General features: G+C 38.8%; 1 protein-coding gene across 1 annotated transcript in view; it reads left to right on the forward strand.

Moving 5' to 3' along the window:
- Positions 1 to 22141, forward strand: part of pyd (zonula occludens-like protein polychaetoid) — a 397456-nt gene that overhangs the window by 323982 nt on the left and 51333 nt on the right. Inside the window, exons 6-13 of the mRNA XM_080281008.1 lie at positions 827 to 1087; positions 2605 to 2758; positions 3672 to 3854; positions 9114 to 9264; positions 11067 to 11218; positions 12299 to 12407; positions 15311 to 15493; positions 16527 to 16698. Coding sequence (XP_080137134.1) covers positions 827 to 1087; positions 2605 to 2758; positions 3672 to 3854; positions 9114 to 9264; positions 11067 to 11218; positions 12299 to 12407; positions 15311 to 15493; positions 16527 to 16698 — 1365 coding nt within the window. The remainder of the gene's footprint in view (positions 1 to 826; positions 1088 to 2604; positions 2759 to 3671; positions 3855 to 9113; positions 9265 to 11066; positions 11219 to 12298; positions 12408 to 15310; positions 15494 to 16526; positions 16699 to 22141) is intronic.

Genomic DNA, 22141 nt, shown 5'->3' on the forward strand with positions numbered 1-22141 from the left:
TTTCTTTTGTTAGTGCAATTTTCACAAAAGTGTAGCATAAAAGTGATGGATTAAAAAAAGATAAAGTCAAATTGCAAGCATCATAACCCAGGTAGTTTATTTTAAATGCAGTCATAGCTTGACTTAGCTTCTCATAGTACATTGGCATATTTGTACCAAAATAGCTCAGGTTATCCCTCAGGCCCCACACTTAAGGGGGATGACAGATTGGATTTTTTTTTTTAAATTGATTCCAGATGATATTCTCTTTAATTTATTTTAGCTTTTATCATATTATTTTATTCAAAGACCTCTTATATTGAACAGATTTATTAAGTTTATACAAGTATCTAGTACTGTATATAGCCTTTCCAGACTAGAGTCAGTCCTGAGGTGAATACGGTACACTTGTCATAAGATGGCAATGATAAACTGAAAAAGATATACCAGGGCTCAATGAGTTACTTTGTAAAACTAATGTGCATATGAATCGTGTTAAAATTGTATACTTATTATAATTAAAAATTACAGAAAAAGGACTCTGGTACAAAGTTATCCTCAAATTATGAACACAGTTACTCCAAAAAGTTTCTTTACTCTTTTTTTCTTTACATTTTAATACAGAGGATGAAGAGTTGAAAATGTAATATTCTCCAGTAACTCCTCAAACAGGTGTATGCCTGCTGTCTTTGATGATACAGTATATCAGAAGAAGGAACTTCATACAACACATGAATTACACCGCTACATTAATAATGGAAACAGTACGAGCACTTTTTTATTTTAAACACTTTTTGGAGCAAGTGTATGTAAATCTGTCCCTGCATATCCCTCTTACTTCCCACAGACTTTGGAATTGTGCTTGGTTGCCGAATCTATGTGAAGGAAATTACAAACCGAGCAACAGTAGAGAAGGAAGGAAGCTTGAAGGAGGGTGATGTCATATTGCGCATCAACTCAACGCCTACAGATTCAATGACCCTTAAAGAGGCACGGAAACTGGTGGAGGGTACGAAAGAGAGATTGAACCTGGTGGTGCGCCGTGATCCCCCTCACCTCCATCACACACCCCAGCATTCTCTAGTACCTCCTGATCTCACTGTTAAAGGTAAGAATCCATCCATCATCCAATCCTATGTTTCCCCATGAGGACCGTAGGAGCCCGGGGCTAGGCAAGTTAGTCCTGACATTTAAGATGAGAGTGACCAGCCTCACTCATCCCCGAGTGGCATTATGTGAGCAATAAACCCCAACCATCCCTTGGATATGAACCGACACAGGCTTAATCCAGTTGGAGTGCCCTAATTACCCACTAACCATCAGGCGCCATAGTTTGGTTATAAGGTTACCACCCAGCTTAGTAAATGGTATCCTGGTGTACTGGAAACCATTTGGCATGTCATTCAGTGTAGAGTCATCCATAGAGAGACGGAAGAGGAAAGAATGAAGGAAAGAACAACATAAGAGGAAGGGAGGAGGGAGGGAAGAGAGGAAGGGGCAGCCACCCAAGAGCAGCACTACATCGAGTGAGTGGATGGTGAGCACCCCCACCTACCACTAAAAGGTAAGAATCATTTATATATATATATATATATATATATATATACACACACACACACACACACACACACACACACACACACACACACACACACACACACACACACACACACACAGTAAACGTCCTCCAGTCCAACCACCAATAATCCAAATATTCCAATACTCCAAAATTTTCAAGGCAAAATTTTTGAAAATTTCTGGGATTTTTTTGAATTTTTGTGGGCTTCATCTAAGGATTTATCTGGCTTGGATTTGCTCTTGGGCTTGGATGTACCTGCATACTACTATTCAGCTACACTTCTATGCATTTCTGGTGTGTAAAATGGTAACCCATATCATTTTAAGTGTTTATGTAATGATCATGTATATATTTCTTATGTTTTCAAAGGTTCCTCCCAGTAATCCGAAAAAAACAATAGTCAGGAAGACCCATGGTCCCCTGTCATTCAGATTGCAGGACTTTTGCTGTATATATACAGGTATATATATATATATATATATATATATATATGTATATATATAAAGCAAAGAATTATAATCAGGGAAATAAATTTTATTGTTATTCTGTATTGTCACATTATTGAAGGAGCGCGAGGTACAATTAGTAAAAGTAGATATACGCAGGTAATGAAAGATGGTCCATAGTAAGGAAGAAAGTAGACTTTGATTTGTTAGGCAAATTGATTTGATAATGGTCCATTTCAGAAAGTTTTTGCAAACTTTTCGGTACTGGTAAGTGCTTGGCATAAGGGGAGAATGAATTTGACCTACCGTATGTATTCCCTCTGTGAATAAAAGAGGCAAGATTGGAAGGCTACACCCCCACTCTTTGTATTAGCATAGGGAAATGGTAGCCATACTCCTTAATGTATGCTGTAAGCAGTTGTATATTGTATACTTTGCGGGAGGATGGGAAATTTTACCTTAGGTTTCCTTTTGCCCCAGATTTGTGTCAGTGGTGAGATCAGAGATTGTAATGATTGTGATCAGTGATGATATATACTGTATTTTGTTGTTTTTCTCAATTTTGGTATTATAATGCTCTTCTTCACTTATTTTTTATAGATGTGCGTGGTGGTGAGTACAGTGACTCCCGGCCCAACTACTCCACTCAGAACTTGTATGTACAGCCCCCAACCCGCTCTGACCTTGGGCGGGGGGGTGGGGGGCTGTATGGTCCTGACACCCCCGATGCCAAGAATAACCTCATGAGGTCGGGGTGAGTACTATTTCCCCTTGGCATCTGTATTATCCATAATCCTGAGAGCTATGTAATCTTCTTTGACTAGACTTTTTGTATGGTGGGGTTATTGGACTCAACATGTTTTTGATTTTCCCCTTTTGTACTTTAGATATGTGCTTGTGTGCAGCGTTTGAGTAACATGGTATTTTCCCAGTGGTTGAAGATAGATTTTTGTATTGAACTAGTTATGGTCTAGTGTGTGTCCAGTAGCAGGTGTTGACTAAAAATTGTAACCATAAAATATACACTTTTGATTGTTGTGAAAATAATTTGATAACCTGCCTTGTATCATGTCAAGTGGTATAATTTAATACAGTAACAGCTTTTGCTTCTCTGTATGTATCTAGGTTCTAAATAATGCTGCTCTCCTTTTTATGCCCTTAGTCTTATCACACAACCATGGGTTAGCAAAGTACTCTGCTTCACCAGGTTTGGCACAGTTTTGTTCAACGCTTGATAATGCACTCACAGATATCACTCCTGCTCTCTCTCAAACCTTTTCATACCGGTTAATAAAATTAGTATTATCTTTTTCAGTTATACGAAAGTTTTTTTTTTTCTTTTCCCACACAAAATTAGTATTATTTAAAACTAAAACATTTATTGCCATTACTGTAGTGACTTTGTATGTAATACTCATGTGAGTGAATTATATGGTTTAGTGACAGTATAATGAGTTGACTGAATTCTGTTCTTTTTGTTTTTATGGTGAAAGCATATCCTCTTACTTGAGTGGTCAGATAAAAGATCACAGTGAAGAGGTTAGAGAGAAGCATGGTGTGAGTCACCTTCACACTCACCTACCCTCCCCACTCACCCCCTCTTCCTCATCCCGCCTAACCACCTGGCTTTCCCCGGGCACTGGTAACCCCTTGCCACTGTCATCCAGGTATATCCCCGACTTGGGCATGTCTTCAGGGGAGTGTCCGTATGGTCTCGCTGACCCGGACTCACCCCAGGATGATGCTCCTCCCCCTCGCCCTCCCCTCCCTCGCCCTGAGGATTACTACACCCGCCATGCACCCAGGGAGGGACAAAAATCACCATCCAAGGGCCCTCCCAGCTCCCCGGTGTAGGTTTTGTTATTAACACCAAATTTGCTCATACTTTTCTTTAACATCTTCTTTCATATATCTCACTTAGTCTGTCATTCTCTGTCTCAATTTTGCTGGTTGACATATTTTCAAATCTATACTGTTAAGTTTTCACTGACTGTTCTCTATATTCTCTCTGAAGCTAAATGTATATACTAATACAAGAATCTAGAAGGATGACCATACAAAATAATTTAAAAATTCATACGATCCTACTGCGTTGTTTACTCCTCATTCGCTCCTCCTCCGTGCCCACAGATGCGTTGTTGAAGGTCCAGGCTCGCCCTCTGAGCTACGGAGTTCTACACTAAGCCAACAAGCTGCCTCAAAAAAATTATCAGAGCTTCAAAGCAAAAATTGGTTACACGTTTGCCATAAATTTCAATAGAAGCAGGAGAAAAAATCAAGTGTCACTCCCTATAGCTTCCCTCTCAGTTTCAATGGCTTTCGTTTTGACTCTTACCTGCACCTTAGATTGACAAGATGCTTTTTGTTTTGAAATCCATCTGATTTGTTTTACAGATAATGTTTAGGAGACTTCGACTCCTTGGTTATGGTTAGATAGTTTAGTTCCTTTCTTTTGTTATGGTTATGGTAATGTCTTGCATATTTTTTGGTTATTGTGTGCTGACAACAAAGATTGTTTTTATGTTTATACTTTAGTGAAATGAACATTTTGGGTTGATAATTTTTTAGTATTGTGTTTGTCCCAGTCAAATGCATAGGTTGTATACCCCTAGTTATAGCTTTAATTTGATTTGTGCACTCTTTTGTATGTGTGTATGTCTGTGTGTGTGCATGTGTGTATGGTTGTGGGTGTTTGCAGTGTAATGGGTCACTAGTGGGAGAGTGGAGACTCTGTCCGGTAAGTACATGACACTTGATGGTAGTCAGAGCTCAGCCCTGTTTAGCAGTTCATCAGTGGCCCACTCTAGTTCACATAGTACGTGTTAAGGGAACACTCACTGAACACCACAATGCTTCACAGGCACAAATTTTGGCACTTGGTTGACTCAGAGAGAAAATAGTGCTTCTGTTGGTTGTAATGTTGTCATTGATCCTGCACACTGTTGTTCTTATATTTTTGTGTATGATCTGTATACTGTAGATATGGAGATCATACTGTTCTTGCTCGTGTTTTGACCTGCAAAAAGCTTAATGTTGAACACAGTTATGCAGTTATGTCTTACAGTGTGAGAAGGAACTTCTGTCTGTTAGAAGCATAGCTTTGCAGTTTGGCAAGCCCAAGAGTGGTTAATGCTGTTAAAATGTATTTAGTAATACAAATTATATCTATATGCTTTATTATTGGCAAGTGTCCTCAACACTGGACTGAACACTCTACATATGAGACATGATGGAGACTAGAGGGAAGTGCTGGTTGCGATACAGTACAAATAGAGGTTAGTGTAGGCTGGATGACTAGTACGGTTTGGTATATATAGTTTCATTACTGGATATGAAGGGTAATGAGTATTTGAAGAAGTGAAAAATAAGGGAATTACAAATGGCAGGAGCATTACAGAACAGCATAGGGTGTGGGCTTAATACTTCAATAACAGTTTCTTCCTTTTCCATGGTTATCTTGGTGAATTGGAATGAAAGTTATAGGATAATTTTGAAAATTATTTATTGTATTGCTGTTTAAATTTAGCATTCTGTAACACCATGTTCGTTTTTGTCTAGTTTACTTCAGAATAATATCGATATTAAGGTGTTATTCTCCTCAAAGTGTGACTTAGGAAATTTCTTAAAGCAACAGTGAAATAGTGAAATCATTAATGTAGTGTTTAGGACAAAATTTTATAAATAGGAATTCTTATGGTAAGAGTCTGTTAAGGAAAGAGTAAATAAATAAAATGAAAGCCAGTGAGACTGGTGAGGCAAGTGCAGGAAGCATACAGTAACCCCTGTGTATTATAATGTTGGCCTGTATTAGTGTTGGTTTAGGAGTCTTCCTAGCACCTTTTTCCTTGCCATATATTTTTTAATTTGTGGCAGTATTCTCTTGTATGCAATTTATATGTTTGTAATACCATCATACACAACATAAATACTATGTACAAGAGAATATTAATGTACAGTTTTGAGAAATAAACTGTTAAGGAAAATGTGCTAGGGAGTCTCCGTAACTGATGAGAATATGGGCCATTGTCCCTACCAGAGTCCGTGGTTGATGTTGGTGGAGTGTCACGCTGTGTAGAACTCCGGCCCTCAGAGGCGCTACTGCTTGACATCCCACACCACTACCTCAATGTTCCTTTACAGTTTACTCAGTAGTTAGAGTAAAGCTTGTCTTGGTTAACTTGTTCATCACAACAGCTAGATGTGAGAACATGATGCAAATTATAGCGTCTATTATCTAATTCATAGGGCCCTGCCTAATGTGATCCCTATTGAACATTACGTTGACTTACATGAATATGCTTTTTGCATTACATGTATTTTGTTTGAAAGTGTAAAAAATATTTTTTTCCATAATAATTTTGAAATATTCTAATGTTCTCACAAGATTATAGTCAGTACAAACTATAAAGGATATTTTTGTGAAAGAGACTAATTATAGTACCGCAGTACATTAATAAACATCATTCCTGTGTCACTGATTTTCCCCGATGGATATAACATTGCTACCTGAGAGTTGTTCCTCTGACCCTTTTACCCTGTCCTGGCATCAGTGGGCATCCCCTCCCCTTCCCCGTATCTTCATATGTTACAGTCTGCATCCATACCTGTCTCCCTCTTACCTTTTCTCTTTTCCCTTATGTCTTTTGTTTATAATTCTCCTTGCCTTTCTTCTCTTCTTCTGTCATGTAGTTAATGTATCCCTCTCACTGATGTATTTTTTTCGCCTTAGGTTTTCCTTGATTCTTATTATTCTTTGTTGACTCATATTTTGATCAGTGATTCTTAGGGCCTTATGGCACAGGGGTCAGAGTTGGACATGGATGCAAATTTTGTTGTTGTGTAGATCAGGGTAAAAGACACCTTGTTTCATTGTGCCACATTCTGGGTATTGTATTTTTCAGTGCTAGACATGAAGTAGTTGACAGTGAGTGTGGAGTGCCTGGAATGTGGCATTATGAAACGGAGTGTTCTTCCAACATTTACTCTGGTTTACGTAATTGGACAGTCTGCATCAAAATATCTCTTGTATTCTAAGTAGTGGCATAGGTGTTTTCATAGCACTTCTTTAGTGATCAGTTTTGCATATTGCAACATAACATTCTGTAGTATGTTATTTATATTGTTCTAACATTGACATTATGTCAGTCAGGAGCATACAAGAGGATATTGAGGTGTAATGTGCAAAATGAATCAAAAAGAGACATTATGAAATCTTCAGAGCCACTTAGAATAAGCCCTTTTGAACAGTGTTGGCCCCAGTGGAACAAGACCTTTACTCTCTTTTCATTTGTCTCAGTTTTCTTTCCTCCTGTCCCATCCTTCCCCCCTACACTATGGTAATGCAGTATATCTCTTCATGCAGCCCCCCCTATGTTCTGGCTTTCCCCTTCTTCTTTTCTCTAGCTCTTCCTTCATTTCTATGTTCTTTACACCACTTTCCCCTCCCACCATTTCTAATTGCACTCTCCCCTGACATGGTGCACTCTGTAGAATTTAGAGTACCTTTTTCTTATCATTCTCTTTTTCTGCTTCGAGTCCTGTTCTGTCTGTTTACCCGTGATGGCTCTTCCTGTGTTTTCACTCTTCATATCTCTGCTGGTTCTTGTCTTGTCTGCTTGTTCCTTCTATTTAATATATCTTCCTGTCTGCCTGCATTTGATCTTATGTAACAGTGGTGGTAGACAGGTTCACCCCAGTGGTCCTAATAAATGAGAAAATCTTTGCACTAATCAACAGAAATAAGTATTCCTCTAACAGCAAGCCACTTAACTGATTTGCATCATCAGTCACTGCCAGTATGACTTGTGTCCAATTGAAATGAGTGGAGATTACAATTACTCTGCCTGGTTGACAGTTAGAAATTTTGTCAGATGAAACTGAGTGAAGGACAATGAGAGGAGTGTGTACCAGCTGTTGCCAGGAGCACAGTTAGTGACAGTACCCATGTGTTTAAGTGCTGCAGCTACAGGTTCCTGTGTTTAGCTTAGAAGCTGCAGCACCTTAGATGCTTTACAGTTACATTGTCTCACCAATACCACACAAGTGTCTGTTAGAGAGAGAGTACCATACATAGAAATAGTTCACATCTTTTTTCTTATTGTAACAGATTAGAACATTGAACTCAAGAAAACTTTTATTCCCATTGTTGTTTGTAAATTCACCTGATCATCATATGATACCAGTGCAATACCAACCTTTAAAAAAAAGAGTAATATTCTTGATAATTACAGTATCAGTATTTTTGACTATTTCATAATGAAGAAGAGTAAAATAGCAAAACTGAGGTACAGTCTATACACTCCTCCTTTCAGCCTGCCTTTCCTATGAGCATTGCTGTTTGTGCTTTGTTGAGCCATGCTAGTGGTAACTGTCGTAGTAATGGTTATAATGGTAGTAGCCCAGTAGCTTCCACATTTTCACTGCACCATTATTATCAGAACTATGTAAATGGAATTTGGCAGTTTAAGTCACACTTATCTTGGGGCTGTGTGAACCAGGTGTTATATTGTAGTTGTTCTTAGAACTAGGATTTGATTTGATGGAATATTTATAACTTTGCAGTGATGTGTTCATAGATGTAGTATAACACAGTAGATCAAACTTGAACCTAAAAGTAATGACTTGGTGTGACATGTCCAGCTTCCACTCTTACAAAGCTCTGCCCACAGCTACTGTTGCCTTCTTCTCTCCACCTGTCCACACCACAAAAAAATTAATAAAATTTAGTGAGGAACATCTTCAAGATTGATAGGCAGTTACAGAGTTGTGGTTCATTTCATATATATTTTGGAAGTTGGTTTTATTTTGTAGAGCAAAGTTATATTACTATAGAGCATCATCCTAACACAGGCTAGGTAGAATTCTTGTATGATCACAGAGTCTCAGAAGCTGTAGTGCTGTACTTGTGTATTGGAGTTAAAATAAAAATTGTTGTTACTGACCAGTTTGCTGTATATATTAGAAAACACTTACACACACACACACACACACACACACCAAAGCTAAAGCTTCAGCCAAAGAATAGATAAAATATGTTAAAAGTGGAAGCAAAAAATAATCCAACTAATACTTGCACCCTTCCATCCCCCTTTCCCTCACATGCTAAATAGACCAGACCCCCGTTTCGTGAGCTTCAAGAAGGAGGGAAGCGTGGGCATACGTCTCACCGGCGGCAACGAGGCCGGGATCTACGTGACGGCAGTGCAACCCGGGTCTCAAGCTCAACTACAAGGGCTTATACCAGGCGATAAGATACTCAAGGTGTGTTTAGTCCTCAGTTTTTTTAAAGCTTGTAACTTTAGAGCAGGGATTCCCTGCTTGTAGTGTGTAGTCACTTTACCAGTACAGTAGTGCACAGTGAGTTGAAACACTTGTCCAGTTCTCAAGAATGGTGGGGGAAAAAAAATTATAGTAAGACCTGTTGGCTGTTTTAGATTGCGCAGACCACATACTGCTGATGTTTGTTGTTTAGAAAGCAGAATTAGAGTTGGACCTCGGGATACAGTTTTTTGCCTTGTTTTTGTTTTTAACCCACCAAAGGCCATGAGGTAATAAATTGGCATACACCCTAGACTGGCCCTGGGTCCATTTTTTCAGATTTTGATAATCAGTTTTATTTTCTTACAGATGTGAAGAGAATCATCTGGTGCACTTGGCAATGTGTTTTTTAGCTTCCTAAACTCATTCTGTGATTTGTTATAATTCGCAGAAAAATTAATGAAAATACTGCGTGTGTACCAATTAACTTATACCATAAGCATATGGGCAATAATATCCGAGATGAACTGACCGTCTGAGTGCTTGGGATGCTAGAGTAGAGTTGTATAAACACACCAGTGTCCTTCATTCCAGTCCCATAATTGTTCGCAGTTTTTTATAGTTTGCACTAATTTGACGTTATCAGCACTGGCACTGGAGGTCGTCGCTTAGTGCCAGTGGTTAGCAAAGGGTTGATAGATAACTGTTACTTTTATATTTTTTATAGCAAAATCATAGAGAATATGCAGTATACTAACATTATTTGATAGTTTCTAGATACAGTATTATTGTGTATGACACAGTGGTAGGTGGTGGCAACCATCATCCTTTCACTTGATGTAGTGCTACTGTGCCTACCTCTTTCTAAAGTTACTCTATACAGTACTGAGTAACAAGCATAGTGGTTTTCTGTAACCCAGGAAACCATTTGCAGTGCTAGGTGGTAACTGTATAACCAATTAACAAGGTGACATGGAGCCTACTAAGGTGCCTGTCTTGTATACAGTAGGTGGAGAGATGCAAATGTGGCATCCATCCAGTAACCAAACCCCCACAGTCCCTCCCATGCTTTGCTGTGGTGAGACACGATCCACCACAAGGGAACATTGGTTCACTGCATGGGATGGCCCCTCAGGGATTATATCTTATCTACGATTGATGACAGACTGGGATTACATAAGTGACACAGATGATAGTTTCCTGTGACCACCATTGAAAAATGTCCTTTTGTGACCACAACTTTAGGAAAGACCCCATCATCATGAAAGGCTTAATTAAGGCCAGATTTAACCCCCCCACTTCAAAAATGGCTCCTGATCTTTGTGAAACAAAGATGTCATCATATATAAAGGATTGACCATTTAGTTAGGTAGCATATACTGTATATATATATATTTTAGCTCATTCTTGCTATGTCGAGATGATTTTATACAACTTGAAATGGACCTTTATTAGTGAATGTTTTAAAGAAGGATGTATCTAACCTCATCATGTAATGAAATCACTCCTGAGCAGAAGAATTAATCTGGAGATATCAAGATTGAAGTGAATAGGATATCATTTGCTTGAGGGGGTTTATTATAACTGCATATTTTCACCTGACAGAACTTTAACTTGAGAGCTGAGTCATGATTTTGTTAAATAATATGAGCCTTATTGATGGGGAAGGAAAGAATCTCCTTGATTTTTAGCTGACTTCATCTTCCAGTTTGATTACACTGGGCCATCAGATGAGCTGAAAGTGTTTAGAAATCTTCGTCAGGTTAGAACAAATGCATTATATGACGCAGACAATCTGCTTGCAGGTTAATGACATGGACATGGCAGGAGTGACGAGAGAGGAGGCTGTTCTGTACCTCATGAGCCTCCAAAACCAAATTGATCTCATTGTTCAGACCCGACGCCACGATTACGACACCATACTCAACACTCAAAAAGGAGACCTCTTTTATATCAAGTAAGTTGAGTGAGATTGATTTAGGGTTTCATAATTTGTGAGGTGGTTTATATTGCAGGATGTTGAACAATGCAGTTTTGATGGGCATTAGTGAAGCTAGTTGCTATAAACTGTGTCAGGAATGGTGGTGTCTTTTTTATGTGACAATCTGCATATAGATGCTTTTTATATTAAATTTTCATGTATTAACAGCTCCTTAACAGCTCTCCTCATCAGTCAGGTATAAAAATCCAGAATTGTTAAATTTTTGCATTGCTAGTGTGTTAAGGACAAAAATTGTACTTTTGCTGTCCCATAGTTATAGTCACATTTTTGTCTGTAGTAAAAGGTATGTAAACTAAGCAAGGTTGGAACATACAGTGTATGCTAGATAGGGTAGGCTTTGATTCCCTTCATCTCTTTGATATTGTCATGGAATTTTCATTCTCATTAAATGTAAAGTTATTTTATGTCTGTTCCTGATAGTTATTTTTAAATTAATATTTTAATGTTATAATTCTAAATTTCTGCTCAGATTAATCCTATGGGTTAAAAGTTACTGATCAGCTGTGGATCAAAAGACTCTGTTCTGAATGACAAAAATAGTGTGCTTAAGTCTTGACATATTTACCCAGCCTGTTTCAGTTGAGGATGCACCAATGCAGTCTTAGTAGGCGTAGCGTGAGTTTGGTTTAGTCAGGATTTTTAGTTATGGTTTAAGTACAACACTAGTTTGGATTTTTATGTTTGTGATAAGAAGAGGAATGTTTAAGAACAGAATAACCTGGAGATTCTTATATAATGGTTACCCTGTGTGTGTGTGTGTGTGTGTGTGTGTGTGTGTGTGTGTGTGTGTGGAAGGAGTAAGGTGTAAGTAAAATAGATTGTTTGTTCTTGCTCTCTTATACAGTACTAGTATTATCTTTCTTCCATTTTACATGAAGGATATACTGTATATATTTTTCCGGTCATGCATATGTGTACTTTTATGTCTGTGACCTAAAGGATACAGTAAGTTTTTTTTTTTCTTTCTTTCTTTTGGGGGGGCATACATGTCTTTACATTTTGCATTTGACTTCATATTTTATCATTGCTTCACAGAACTCACTTCCACTATGAGCCCAATGGCAAATCCGAGCTGAGCTTCCGGTCAGGTGACATCTTTAGGGTGGTGGACACACTGCACAATGGGGTGGTGGGGGCATGGCAGGTGGGTGCATTCATAGGAATGATTCTCATAGGCATAGGAAGTTCCATTCCACTTCTTTCTTAAGGATGTAATTTGTCATTTACTGTATATATATTTTTATCAGTATATCAGTTTTATCAGTGTGACTGGTAAAATATATGGTAGAATACTCATTGATAGGGTTAGGCATATGACAGAGGAGCTAGTTGGAGAAGAACAAGGGGGATTTAGGAAGGGAAAAGGGTGTGTAGATCAGATATTTGTTCTAAGATGTTTAGTGGAGAAGTATCTAGAGAAGGGAAGGAAAGTGTACGCTGCCTTCATGGACTTGGAGAAAGTTTATAACAGAATAGATAGGAAAGGTATGTGGAAGGTATTAAGAATATATGGAGTGGAGGGGAAATTGTCGAGTGCTGTGAAGAGTATGTACGAGGGAGCTAGGGCTACGGTGCGAGTGGATGGTGAGCTGAGTGAGTTCTTTGATCTCAGTGTGGGACTGAAACAGGGGTGTGTAATGTCTCCATGGCTGTTTAATATATATATGGATGGGGTCGTAAAGGAGGTACAAGGTAGGGCAGTGGATGTGGGGGTGGCCCTAATGAATGAGGGTGAGATTTGGAAGCTTCCGGTGTTGCTGTTTGCTGATGATACAGTATTGTTGAGTGAAGATGAATGGGAGTTGCAAGGTTTGGTGAATGAATTTGGGACAGTGTGTAGGAGGAGGAAGCTGAAAGTTAATGTAAACAAAAGTAAAGTTATGGTGTTTGAGAGGAATGAAGTCACAGAGTGTGCAGTGAGGTTGGATGGTGAGGATATGGAGAATGTGAGTGCATTCAAGTACTTGGGTAGTGTGATGAGTAAGGATGGAACTTTGGGGGATGAAGTACGTGAAAGGGTACAGCAGGGAAGGAAGGTTGTTGGCACACTGAAAGCAGTGATGAGAAATAGGGAGGTGAGTATGGAAGTTAAGAAGTCACTGCATGATGGTATTGTGATCCCTACCCTGACGTATGGAAGCGAGGCGTGGACCTTGCAAGAGGGGAACAAGTCAAGAGTGAGAGCAGTGGAAATGAGTTACTTGAGAGGAGCATGTGGAGTGACATGGAGGGACAGGCTGACGAATGAAGAAGTGAAGGAACGTTGTGGGGTAGATGTGGATGTGGTTGAAAAGATTAGGAGAAATACACTGAGGTGGTTTGGACATGTGGAGAGGATGGAGAATGAAAGACTGACTAAGAGGGTGTATGTAGGTGAGGTGGAGGGAGGGAGAGGGAGGGGTAGACCGAGGATGAGGTGGAGGGATGGAGTTGAGAGGTATATGAGGGAGGGGGGGGTGAGTTGGGGGGAAGGGAGTCAAATGGTGGGTGACAGAGTGACTTGGAGGCGTTTTGTCTGCGGCCACCCTTTGCGGGATTAGGGCGTCGGGCAATAGATAGATAGATAGATAGTATACTGTACTGTATTTTGCATAAATTAAGGAAAAGAGATTAACAGTGTGTTGTATGTAGAAATAAACTGCCAGGCAGTGATGCTTGAGAGCCTCCTCAGCCAATGAGAATATGGGCTGTGAACTTTCATCATCTTAACTTATTACACTAATTTCAGTCATATTACTCACTTGATGTAATGCTGCCTACTGCTTCTTTCACTTTCATCATTCTTTCTCAACGTCTGCCCTCCTCTCTTCCAATTTCTCCCATCTTTCTTGTCACTTTTTATTCTTCTTCTTTCGGTCTCAGGTGGCATTACATTGAGTGACAATCCTAATGGTTTCCTGTAAGCCAGGAAACCATTTTCAGTGCTAGGTGGCAACGGTATAATTAACCATACGTGTTCCCTACGTGTCAGCAAGTGGGTTGGCAGAGGGTTAGTGCCCCTCTCTGTAAAACAGTTAGCTAAACAACAGATGGCCACCGCTTATGGGATTATGGCAACTACCTATAGATAGATAGATTTTGAAACTTTAAGTACAAGTGTACTGAAGTAAATGGAGTTAATTGCATTTATAAACTGAGTTAGTTTTATACTCTAGGTATTGTATTTTTGTAGAAGTTGCATTTCAGTACAGTAATCACTCTAATATCCGGACGCCCAATACCCGGACATCCCCACTATCCGGACATAAGAATGTTTCATACCGTACTTTTTTCCATGCTATACTTACCTCATTTCACTCTTTAATGTCCTTTATTGGTGTGAATAGGGTGTTAGTAGCTATGCATGTGCAGTAGGAAGGTGTTTTTCTGAGTTAGGCTAGGTTAGGGTTCATAAGTACCAGTCCAGGAGCCAGTCACCAGAATGTTTATTATTGTATGAACCTACTTCTAAACCCTCATTTTATGTTTCTTTTGCATTTATTTCAGTCATTTATGTGCCTTATTGGTGTGATTTGGGTCTTAAATAGGTGCTATGCATGTCCAGAGGGAGTTGTATAGGTGTTTCTCTGAGTTAGGGTCCATAAGTACAAGTCCATAAGCTGGGGCCCAATATCCGGACAGAACCAATATCCGGACCTACCTATGGCTCTATTACGTCGGATATTGGAGTGATTACTGTATTATGATCATTGGTCAGTGGTATTTGAAATTGTTGTAAGAAGTTTGTTGTGAAGCTTATAGACCTATACTTTAAAGTACTGTGTATGTTGTTATGTTTGTTATTGTATATTACAGGTCTTGTTTTCCACTTATATTTCCTTTAAAACTTTCATTTTCTTTTGCTTAGAATCATAGGTTCCTACAAATATATCAGCATTACAAGACATAATTTCATCAGATCAGTACTGTACTTGGTATCACAACTACACATAGTAGATTTATAATGATATTCATCTTTACAGAATTATTGTAGTGTAATGAGGTGTAAAATACACTTTTATAAATTATAATCCTGGTAATAATAACTCCTTTGTTTCAATGGTTTAGGTTCACAGAATTGGACGCAATAACCAGGAGACCCAGAAGGGAATCATACCAAACAAAGCACGGGCTGAGGAGCTGGCCACGGCTCAGTTCAATGCAGCCAAAAAGGAGCAGACCCAGTCAGAGTCCCGTGGTGGCTTCTTCAAGAGGAGGAGAAACTCACGCAGGTCTAAGTCTCTGGGCAAGGTGCGGAAGAGTGTCAGATACCATTTTTATTTGCTTTATTCTTGATATTGCCCGACGAGTTTTTTACAGCTTTGGAGATAATTTAACTGGAAAGGTTTGAGTTGTAGGGGACACAAGAGCTCTTCCACCATGGGTGCACAGCACCACCACATGTCATGTAGGCTCCTCATCAGCGTCACAAATCTCGGTTATGACAGGGAACTGAATTTAAGGTTGCCTGTGTATGAGGGTCTGGATTAATATCAGAAAAAGACTGGGTTTAATTAAAATCATCATTTTGAGTAGTTCATCCTGTACTGCATTTTCTGATGGTTGCAAAATGAGGTCTAAGAAGCATCATTGTACTGTACTTTTTTCATGTCTCTAACTGGTCAAAAATAGCAGTTGATTCACTGAGGTCCATCACTCCTGTGTGCTGAAGATGGCACCACACCTTAGTAAGGGGAGATTTTTGACTCATTAAGTACAAGAGCTCCCTCCTAAAGATACCAGATGATCTGGTGTTAGAGCTCTGAAGATGAAATGCCCAGTTGCTTCCCTGGCTCAGGTCCTAGAGGTTTGTTTATCGTGTTAAATGCTACTAGAGGCATAGGTTGGTCTTCAGCCCATAAATGTTCTGGACTTTGGTAGCCTAATCTAAGACCTTTGCATTCTGAAGGGAGTAATGTGAGACTGAAATTTCCCATACTGTATTACTGTACCATCCTAATGTAAAAATAATTGTCTGGTGGTAGCAAAAATAACAATGAAAAGCCATAATATTGAGTGGGTCAACATAGTATAAATTTAATTTATACAGGTAATTTGCTTTAGGCTTTGCACCTTAAACAATTTAGAAGAAATGTCAGAATATTAACAAGAATAAGGCAATGGTTAACCATTTGGCTGTGAATTATGTGCTGTACTTTTATGCAGTACGGTATTTTGTTTTTGCGGATGTCAGATAATGATGATGATGATCCTCCTCCTCCTCCTCCTCCTCCTCCTCCTCCTCCTCTTCTTCTTCTTCTTCATTTTTTCTGTCCATTTACAGGACCACTGGGAAGATGTAGTGTTTGCTGACTCTGTGTCCAAGTTTCCGGCTTACGAACGTGTCACTCTTCGTCACCCTGGGTTTGTGCGGCCCATAGTGTTGTTCGGACCCTTGGCAGACGTGGCCCGGGACAAGCTGCTCAAGGATAACCCAGACAAGTTCGCCTCCCCACGTAAGTGGCTGTTGACTGTTTAAAGAGGTTACTTTATTAGTACATTAGTATAATTTTTCACTCTTGGTTGGACAATTTTGGTATTTTATTCCAGCTAATGTTTGATGAGTTTATCTAGCTGAGAAGGAGCCGTTGAAGCCTTTATTTGGAAGAGAAGTATATCTTTATGAAAGTAATTAAGGGGATTTTTTAAAATTTTGATACCTTTTAGTATAATTAGGCTCTTCATTATATAGCTAGTTATTTGTACAGTAGTAATATCTCATACCAAAATTGTCCATGGTGACAGTATTATTCAGGAAACTTAGGTCCAAATTATGTCTTTGGCTTTTGGTACTTTTTTTATTTGCAGAGCAGATGCTGTATAGTTATTGTATTTATAAAGCTTGTGAAAGGATTTTTTCTTCAGAGTTTCAGCTCTTAGACAGACTTACTTAATTAATTCATTTTGTCTGTGGTATAAATCTTGAAGAATATCTTTTATATAAATGCTGATAGGTGTTTGGAATATCTCTAAGTGCTTATTTATTTAACCAGTGCCCAAGGATGTCTTTCTCACATTATTCTTGCCATCATCCGATGATTTTGTTTAGCTGAGGATGGGCTGTTCAAATAAAAGTGATTCGACATAGTATTAATAAACCCCATAAATATGAGAGGATGTCCCTAAGTCGAATATAAATTGTCTTAAAGCAGCAAGAATAAAGTACACAGGGTGTTCCAGTGACTCGGTGGGCTAATTGTGTATATTGGTTACTCCTAGACTCCGAAGTACTTTGGAACAGTGCTGATACAGTGTAGTAGACTTTGTCGTGTGTTCCATATAGTTTCCTCTCTCTTGTTGTCCAGTTTTTAGCCCTGTCATACAATGGTGTGTTTTTAGTATTATATACCTGCAGTTTGGTGGTTTTATTTAGTAAAGATGTTGGACACTGTCTTCATTGACTCCTTCACAGTGAAAGACGTCTAACCTGGATTAAATGCGCTTGTGGTAGCAAGCATATAATTAAAGAGAGAAAGCTAGCATTATGTGTGAGTTGATACTGAAAGTCAATCGGATACGTTCATGTGAAGCTACAGATATGTGGTGAATGTTTTTGGCGTATCAGATAGAGCCAGGATTCCGGGGGCTTGAATGGTGAGTGAATGGAAGCGTGGCCCATTAAATTGGGCAAACCTGGGGCTGTCTGGACATAGTTACTCCTTAGCCTTCCCTAGGGTGGGGAAGGAGGTCCGGATGATGATGATGATGATACTGAAAGTATAAATACTAGCCACTGCGGGGGCAAGCCAGCCCAATGCAATGCTGATCCCAAGCCTGGGTAAACAGGGAGGGTTGATGGCAGGAAGGGCATCCGGTTGTAAAACATTGCTCAAACCTGTGATTATTCATCCATCATTGGTCTTGGAACCAGTTAGGGCGTCCCCCAGAAGCGATGCGCAGGGGCCTTTCCTTACCCCTGTGACAAGTGAGCAAGGGCTACAGCATTATGAGCAGGTGTGGCTGAAGAAGCGAGCTCTGAGGGTGGGGATGTTGAATGTGGAAGCATGACTAGGAGAGATAGGAAGCTGTCTGACATGATGGACAGAAGAAAAGTGGGAGTACTGCATGTGCAAAAAACAAGGTGGAAGGGAAACAGGGCATGTGATATTGGTGCAGGGTATAAGCCCATCTGTAGTGAAGCAAATGCACAAGAAAGAACAAGGAAGAAATGGTGGTGGAATCATCTTGGATTAGAATTGGAAGGAGGGGCTGGTGGGTGTGGGAAGGAAAAGTGATCAGATAATGAATGTGAAGCTGGAACATGGTGGCTTGGTGCTAAATGTGGTTTGTGTCTATTGCACCGCGCACTGCAGGTTGGGAGTAGTGGGGGAAAAAAGCAGGAGTGCAGGAAGCATCTGAATGAAGCACTGGTAGGGGTTCTGGGAGAAAGAGTTTTCATTGGAGATCTGTGTGGGTAGGGAGGCGGGTGTGTTTTCTTGAGTGCATGGTGGTTTCGGAAGTGGATTGATGAACACGGAAGGAGAGAGCATAATTGAGTTCACACTGGCAGCAGACATGGCTTGCGAATACCCTTTTTTTTTTTTTTAAGCCTGCAGATTAAATTATCACTTACAGAAGTGGACTAAGAGAGAGTCTAATTTATTTTCTGCTGTGTAGAAGGAACTACTTAAAAGTAATTGCAAACTGTAAAGTGATAAATGACAAGAGTGTAGCAGCACAGCATTGGCTGGTAGTGGTGGATTACAAAGTCAAAGGTGTGAGGAAAGGGAAACAACAGGGAATTACAAAAATTCAATAGTGGAAGTTGAAAGTGGAGGAGTTAAAGAGCAAGTTTAGAACTAAAGTTATGAGAAAAATAACACCAGAAAATAATGTAAATGAGTGGTGGGAGAAAAATGGCAGGATACCAGTAATTAAGCAGGTGGGGGAAGAACTGCTGGGCGAAACATCTGGTAAAAGTTCCCCACAAGGTAAGGAAACATGGTGGTGGAATTGGGAGGTGTAGGAAAGAGTAAAAGAAAAGAAAGAGATGATGATGAAATTTGATAGAACTGGGAATGAAGAAGATAAAGAGAGACTAAAAACAACAAATAAACCAGCCAAAAAGCTTCATGCCCATTGGACTGAAGGCTGAAATTACCGTACTGCTGCAGTCCAGCATCCTCCTCTTGGATGATATGGAGTGAGCAGAGGGACATTAGTATAACTGGACACCTCTTAGTTATATCAGTAGCAGCACATAAAAGTGTCTCCCTCCAGAACCTGTGAGTATCTGGAGTCAAAATACAAGTAGCATTGGTCATTGGGCTTGCAGATTGACAGTATTACTGAATTAGGAAGCTAACTAGTCCTTACCATTATATTACATGGTCTGCTATGCTATACTGCATCTGTCCTGCAACTCTTCTCTGTTAGGATGGAAAGGATTATATTTAAGTGGTTCTTATCACATTTGTTTTCATTATAGGAAGCTTTATTTAAGCAATAGTTATCTGTAGGTTTAAGTATCCTTTCTGAATGTTTGGGCACATGTGTAATTAAATGTTGACCTTTCTTTAGTGTTCAGCGTGTTCTTATGTTTTCTAAGCTTTCAGATGTGAACGGCATAATTGTATTTTATAACTAGGATGCTATTTTTGTATGTCCTTCACTGTAGACTGTGTGTGCACACTTAATGCACCATCCTCTTTTGGCACCTATTATTCCTCATTGCACAGAGCACCTTTGCACAAGTTCACTTAGTAGAGAGTACTTTGCAAGCAAGTTATAGTTCGTTTTTGCCTCAGAAAATTGCCACTCAGCTTATATTTTTCATTTGCCATACCTATGAAGCTAAGGAAGAATACCTTTGCCCATACTGTAAGCTTATATTTATTATACTAGTTCTGTACATGTGCTGATGTCTTTGTGGCAGTATAGCTGAGTTTAATACTGTACAGTACATTCCACAGAGGTGTCATACTTTCTAAAGTTCAGTACTTAGATTTTTTTATCATTAGTCAATTGGAATGGTTTTGCTTGATAAAAATAGTACATTATTTTCAGCTTTGAATAAGGATATATAAGCTTCCATATAATGTAATTTTATGCTTTTCATTCATATATATATATATATATATATATATATATATATATATATATATATATATATATATATATATATATATTGTTGTTAGAGTCAATTATTACTTTTCTTTGTATTCTTGCTTATTATTATTTAAAGCATTGGTTAATGAAACAAAATATTTTCATTTACCATAGCAGTTGTAAATATCATCATTGTTACAGATAAATACTCTTAATTCCAGAAGGTCTTTGTTGCTGATGACAGCTTGTTTTCTGTGTGGTGTATGATGTAGTTTCAACTGTCTCAGCCAGATCTCTTCCTTCATGCAACCTAAAAATTTTATCGTGCAGTAATATCAAGTTTGAAAGAAGTAAAATTATGCTAATCAATATCAATATGGCTTAACTTAAAATATTTTCTTCTAGTTTAAGGCTTGAAAAATTACTAAAATCATGATGTAGTTCCAGCTCTCTGCGAGGTCCCCATTCCCCACTCTGCTCCACCCCAATTTTTATCTTCTAGTGTAAGGCTCCAGGAATTTGTATATACAATATTACCTATGTATCAAGAGTGGAAATGAGGCTAATGAAGACCTACTCTCCCCATTCCCCGATCCCTGGCTCTGGTACTTTCAGGGATATACATGCGGCTCACTATGCCCATTCCGTGTTATGGGGGTTATCCATACCCCTCCCTGCGGGGTAAGACATCACATGCTTCCTGAGTGCACAGCCTCCTCTTATCCCTGTCCTAGCATTTTTGACACGCATGGTGTGATTGATCCCCCTTCCAAAAGTACATGAAGTTGTCCTGACACAGACTACAAATTTGCATTTGTGCTATGATAATACTTTTACGTTGTGGTAGTTCTTGGTCTTTTGTGATAATGTGCACCAACTTTTAAGTACAGATTTGTTTGTTTGTTTGTTTTTCTTCCTTTTTAATCATCACGACAGTTCTGGGTTGAGGTAGTTTGTGCTCTTTTTTTTTTTTCTTGCTGACAGTATTAAATGTTTTATCTGCTTAGATTAGACTGAAATTTTAGTTAGTTTCTTTGAGTTTTCTATGATAATATTCCATTATTTTCCATGGTTTTCTTTGCCAAATTTCTAGGTGTTCTCATATTCAGTAATATGAAAAATAGTGGCAGTAGGCTTACAGTGCTTAAACACTTTTGCAGCTCTCTCTCACTCTTTTTTTTTTCTTAATAGCAAAGTTTAGTATTTTGTGAATAAAATTATTCAGTTGTTGCATATTCATGTTATTGGTGTTAAAAATATAATCCAAACAAAACTGTCAAACCAGGTAATCATGGAGCATGTCAAAGTATTCCTTGTACAGTATGGTACAGCATTATGAAACCCACTGCTTAAATCCATTCTTAAATATTTGTCCTTAAATGGAAATTAGCATGGTAAGAATATATAGACGACAGAAAAAGTTTTGGTATATTATCACCACCACCACCACCACCACCACCACCACCACCATTGTCATCATCATGCTTTTGATAAATGATTTAGTAAATACATGAAAAGATTAGGTGCTCTTCTTTTAGTAACTGAATATAGTTTAGGTGCTCTTCTTTAGTAACTGAATATATTAATGAGTTGAATATTTCTGTTTGTATCTATCATTTGTGGCCCATTCAGTTGGACAGACATTTAGTTGTTTCCCCTCCTGGCATTTTTTTTTTTTTTTTTTTTTTTTCCCTCCCCTACATCACATCTTCTTAGGGTGAGAAAAGAGGTCAGGGTGATGATGATGATGATGATGATGAATATTTTATAAAATGCTTTAAAACACAAATATCCTTCAAGTAAGCCATATCTTAACCCCTCTGCCCTGGGTAGCTGGTGGGAGGTTTGTAA

The sequence above is a fragment of the Coenobita brevimanus genome, chromosome 87, assembly GCF_032717465.1.
Source record: "Coenobita brevimanus isolate Jiangsu-jjx chromosome 87, ASM3271746v2, whole genome shotgun sequence".
In the NCBI taxonomy this organism is placed as follows: Eukaryota; Metazoa; Arthropoda; class Malacostraca; order Decapoda; family Coenobitidae; genus Coenobita; species Coenobita brevimanus.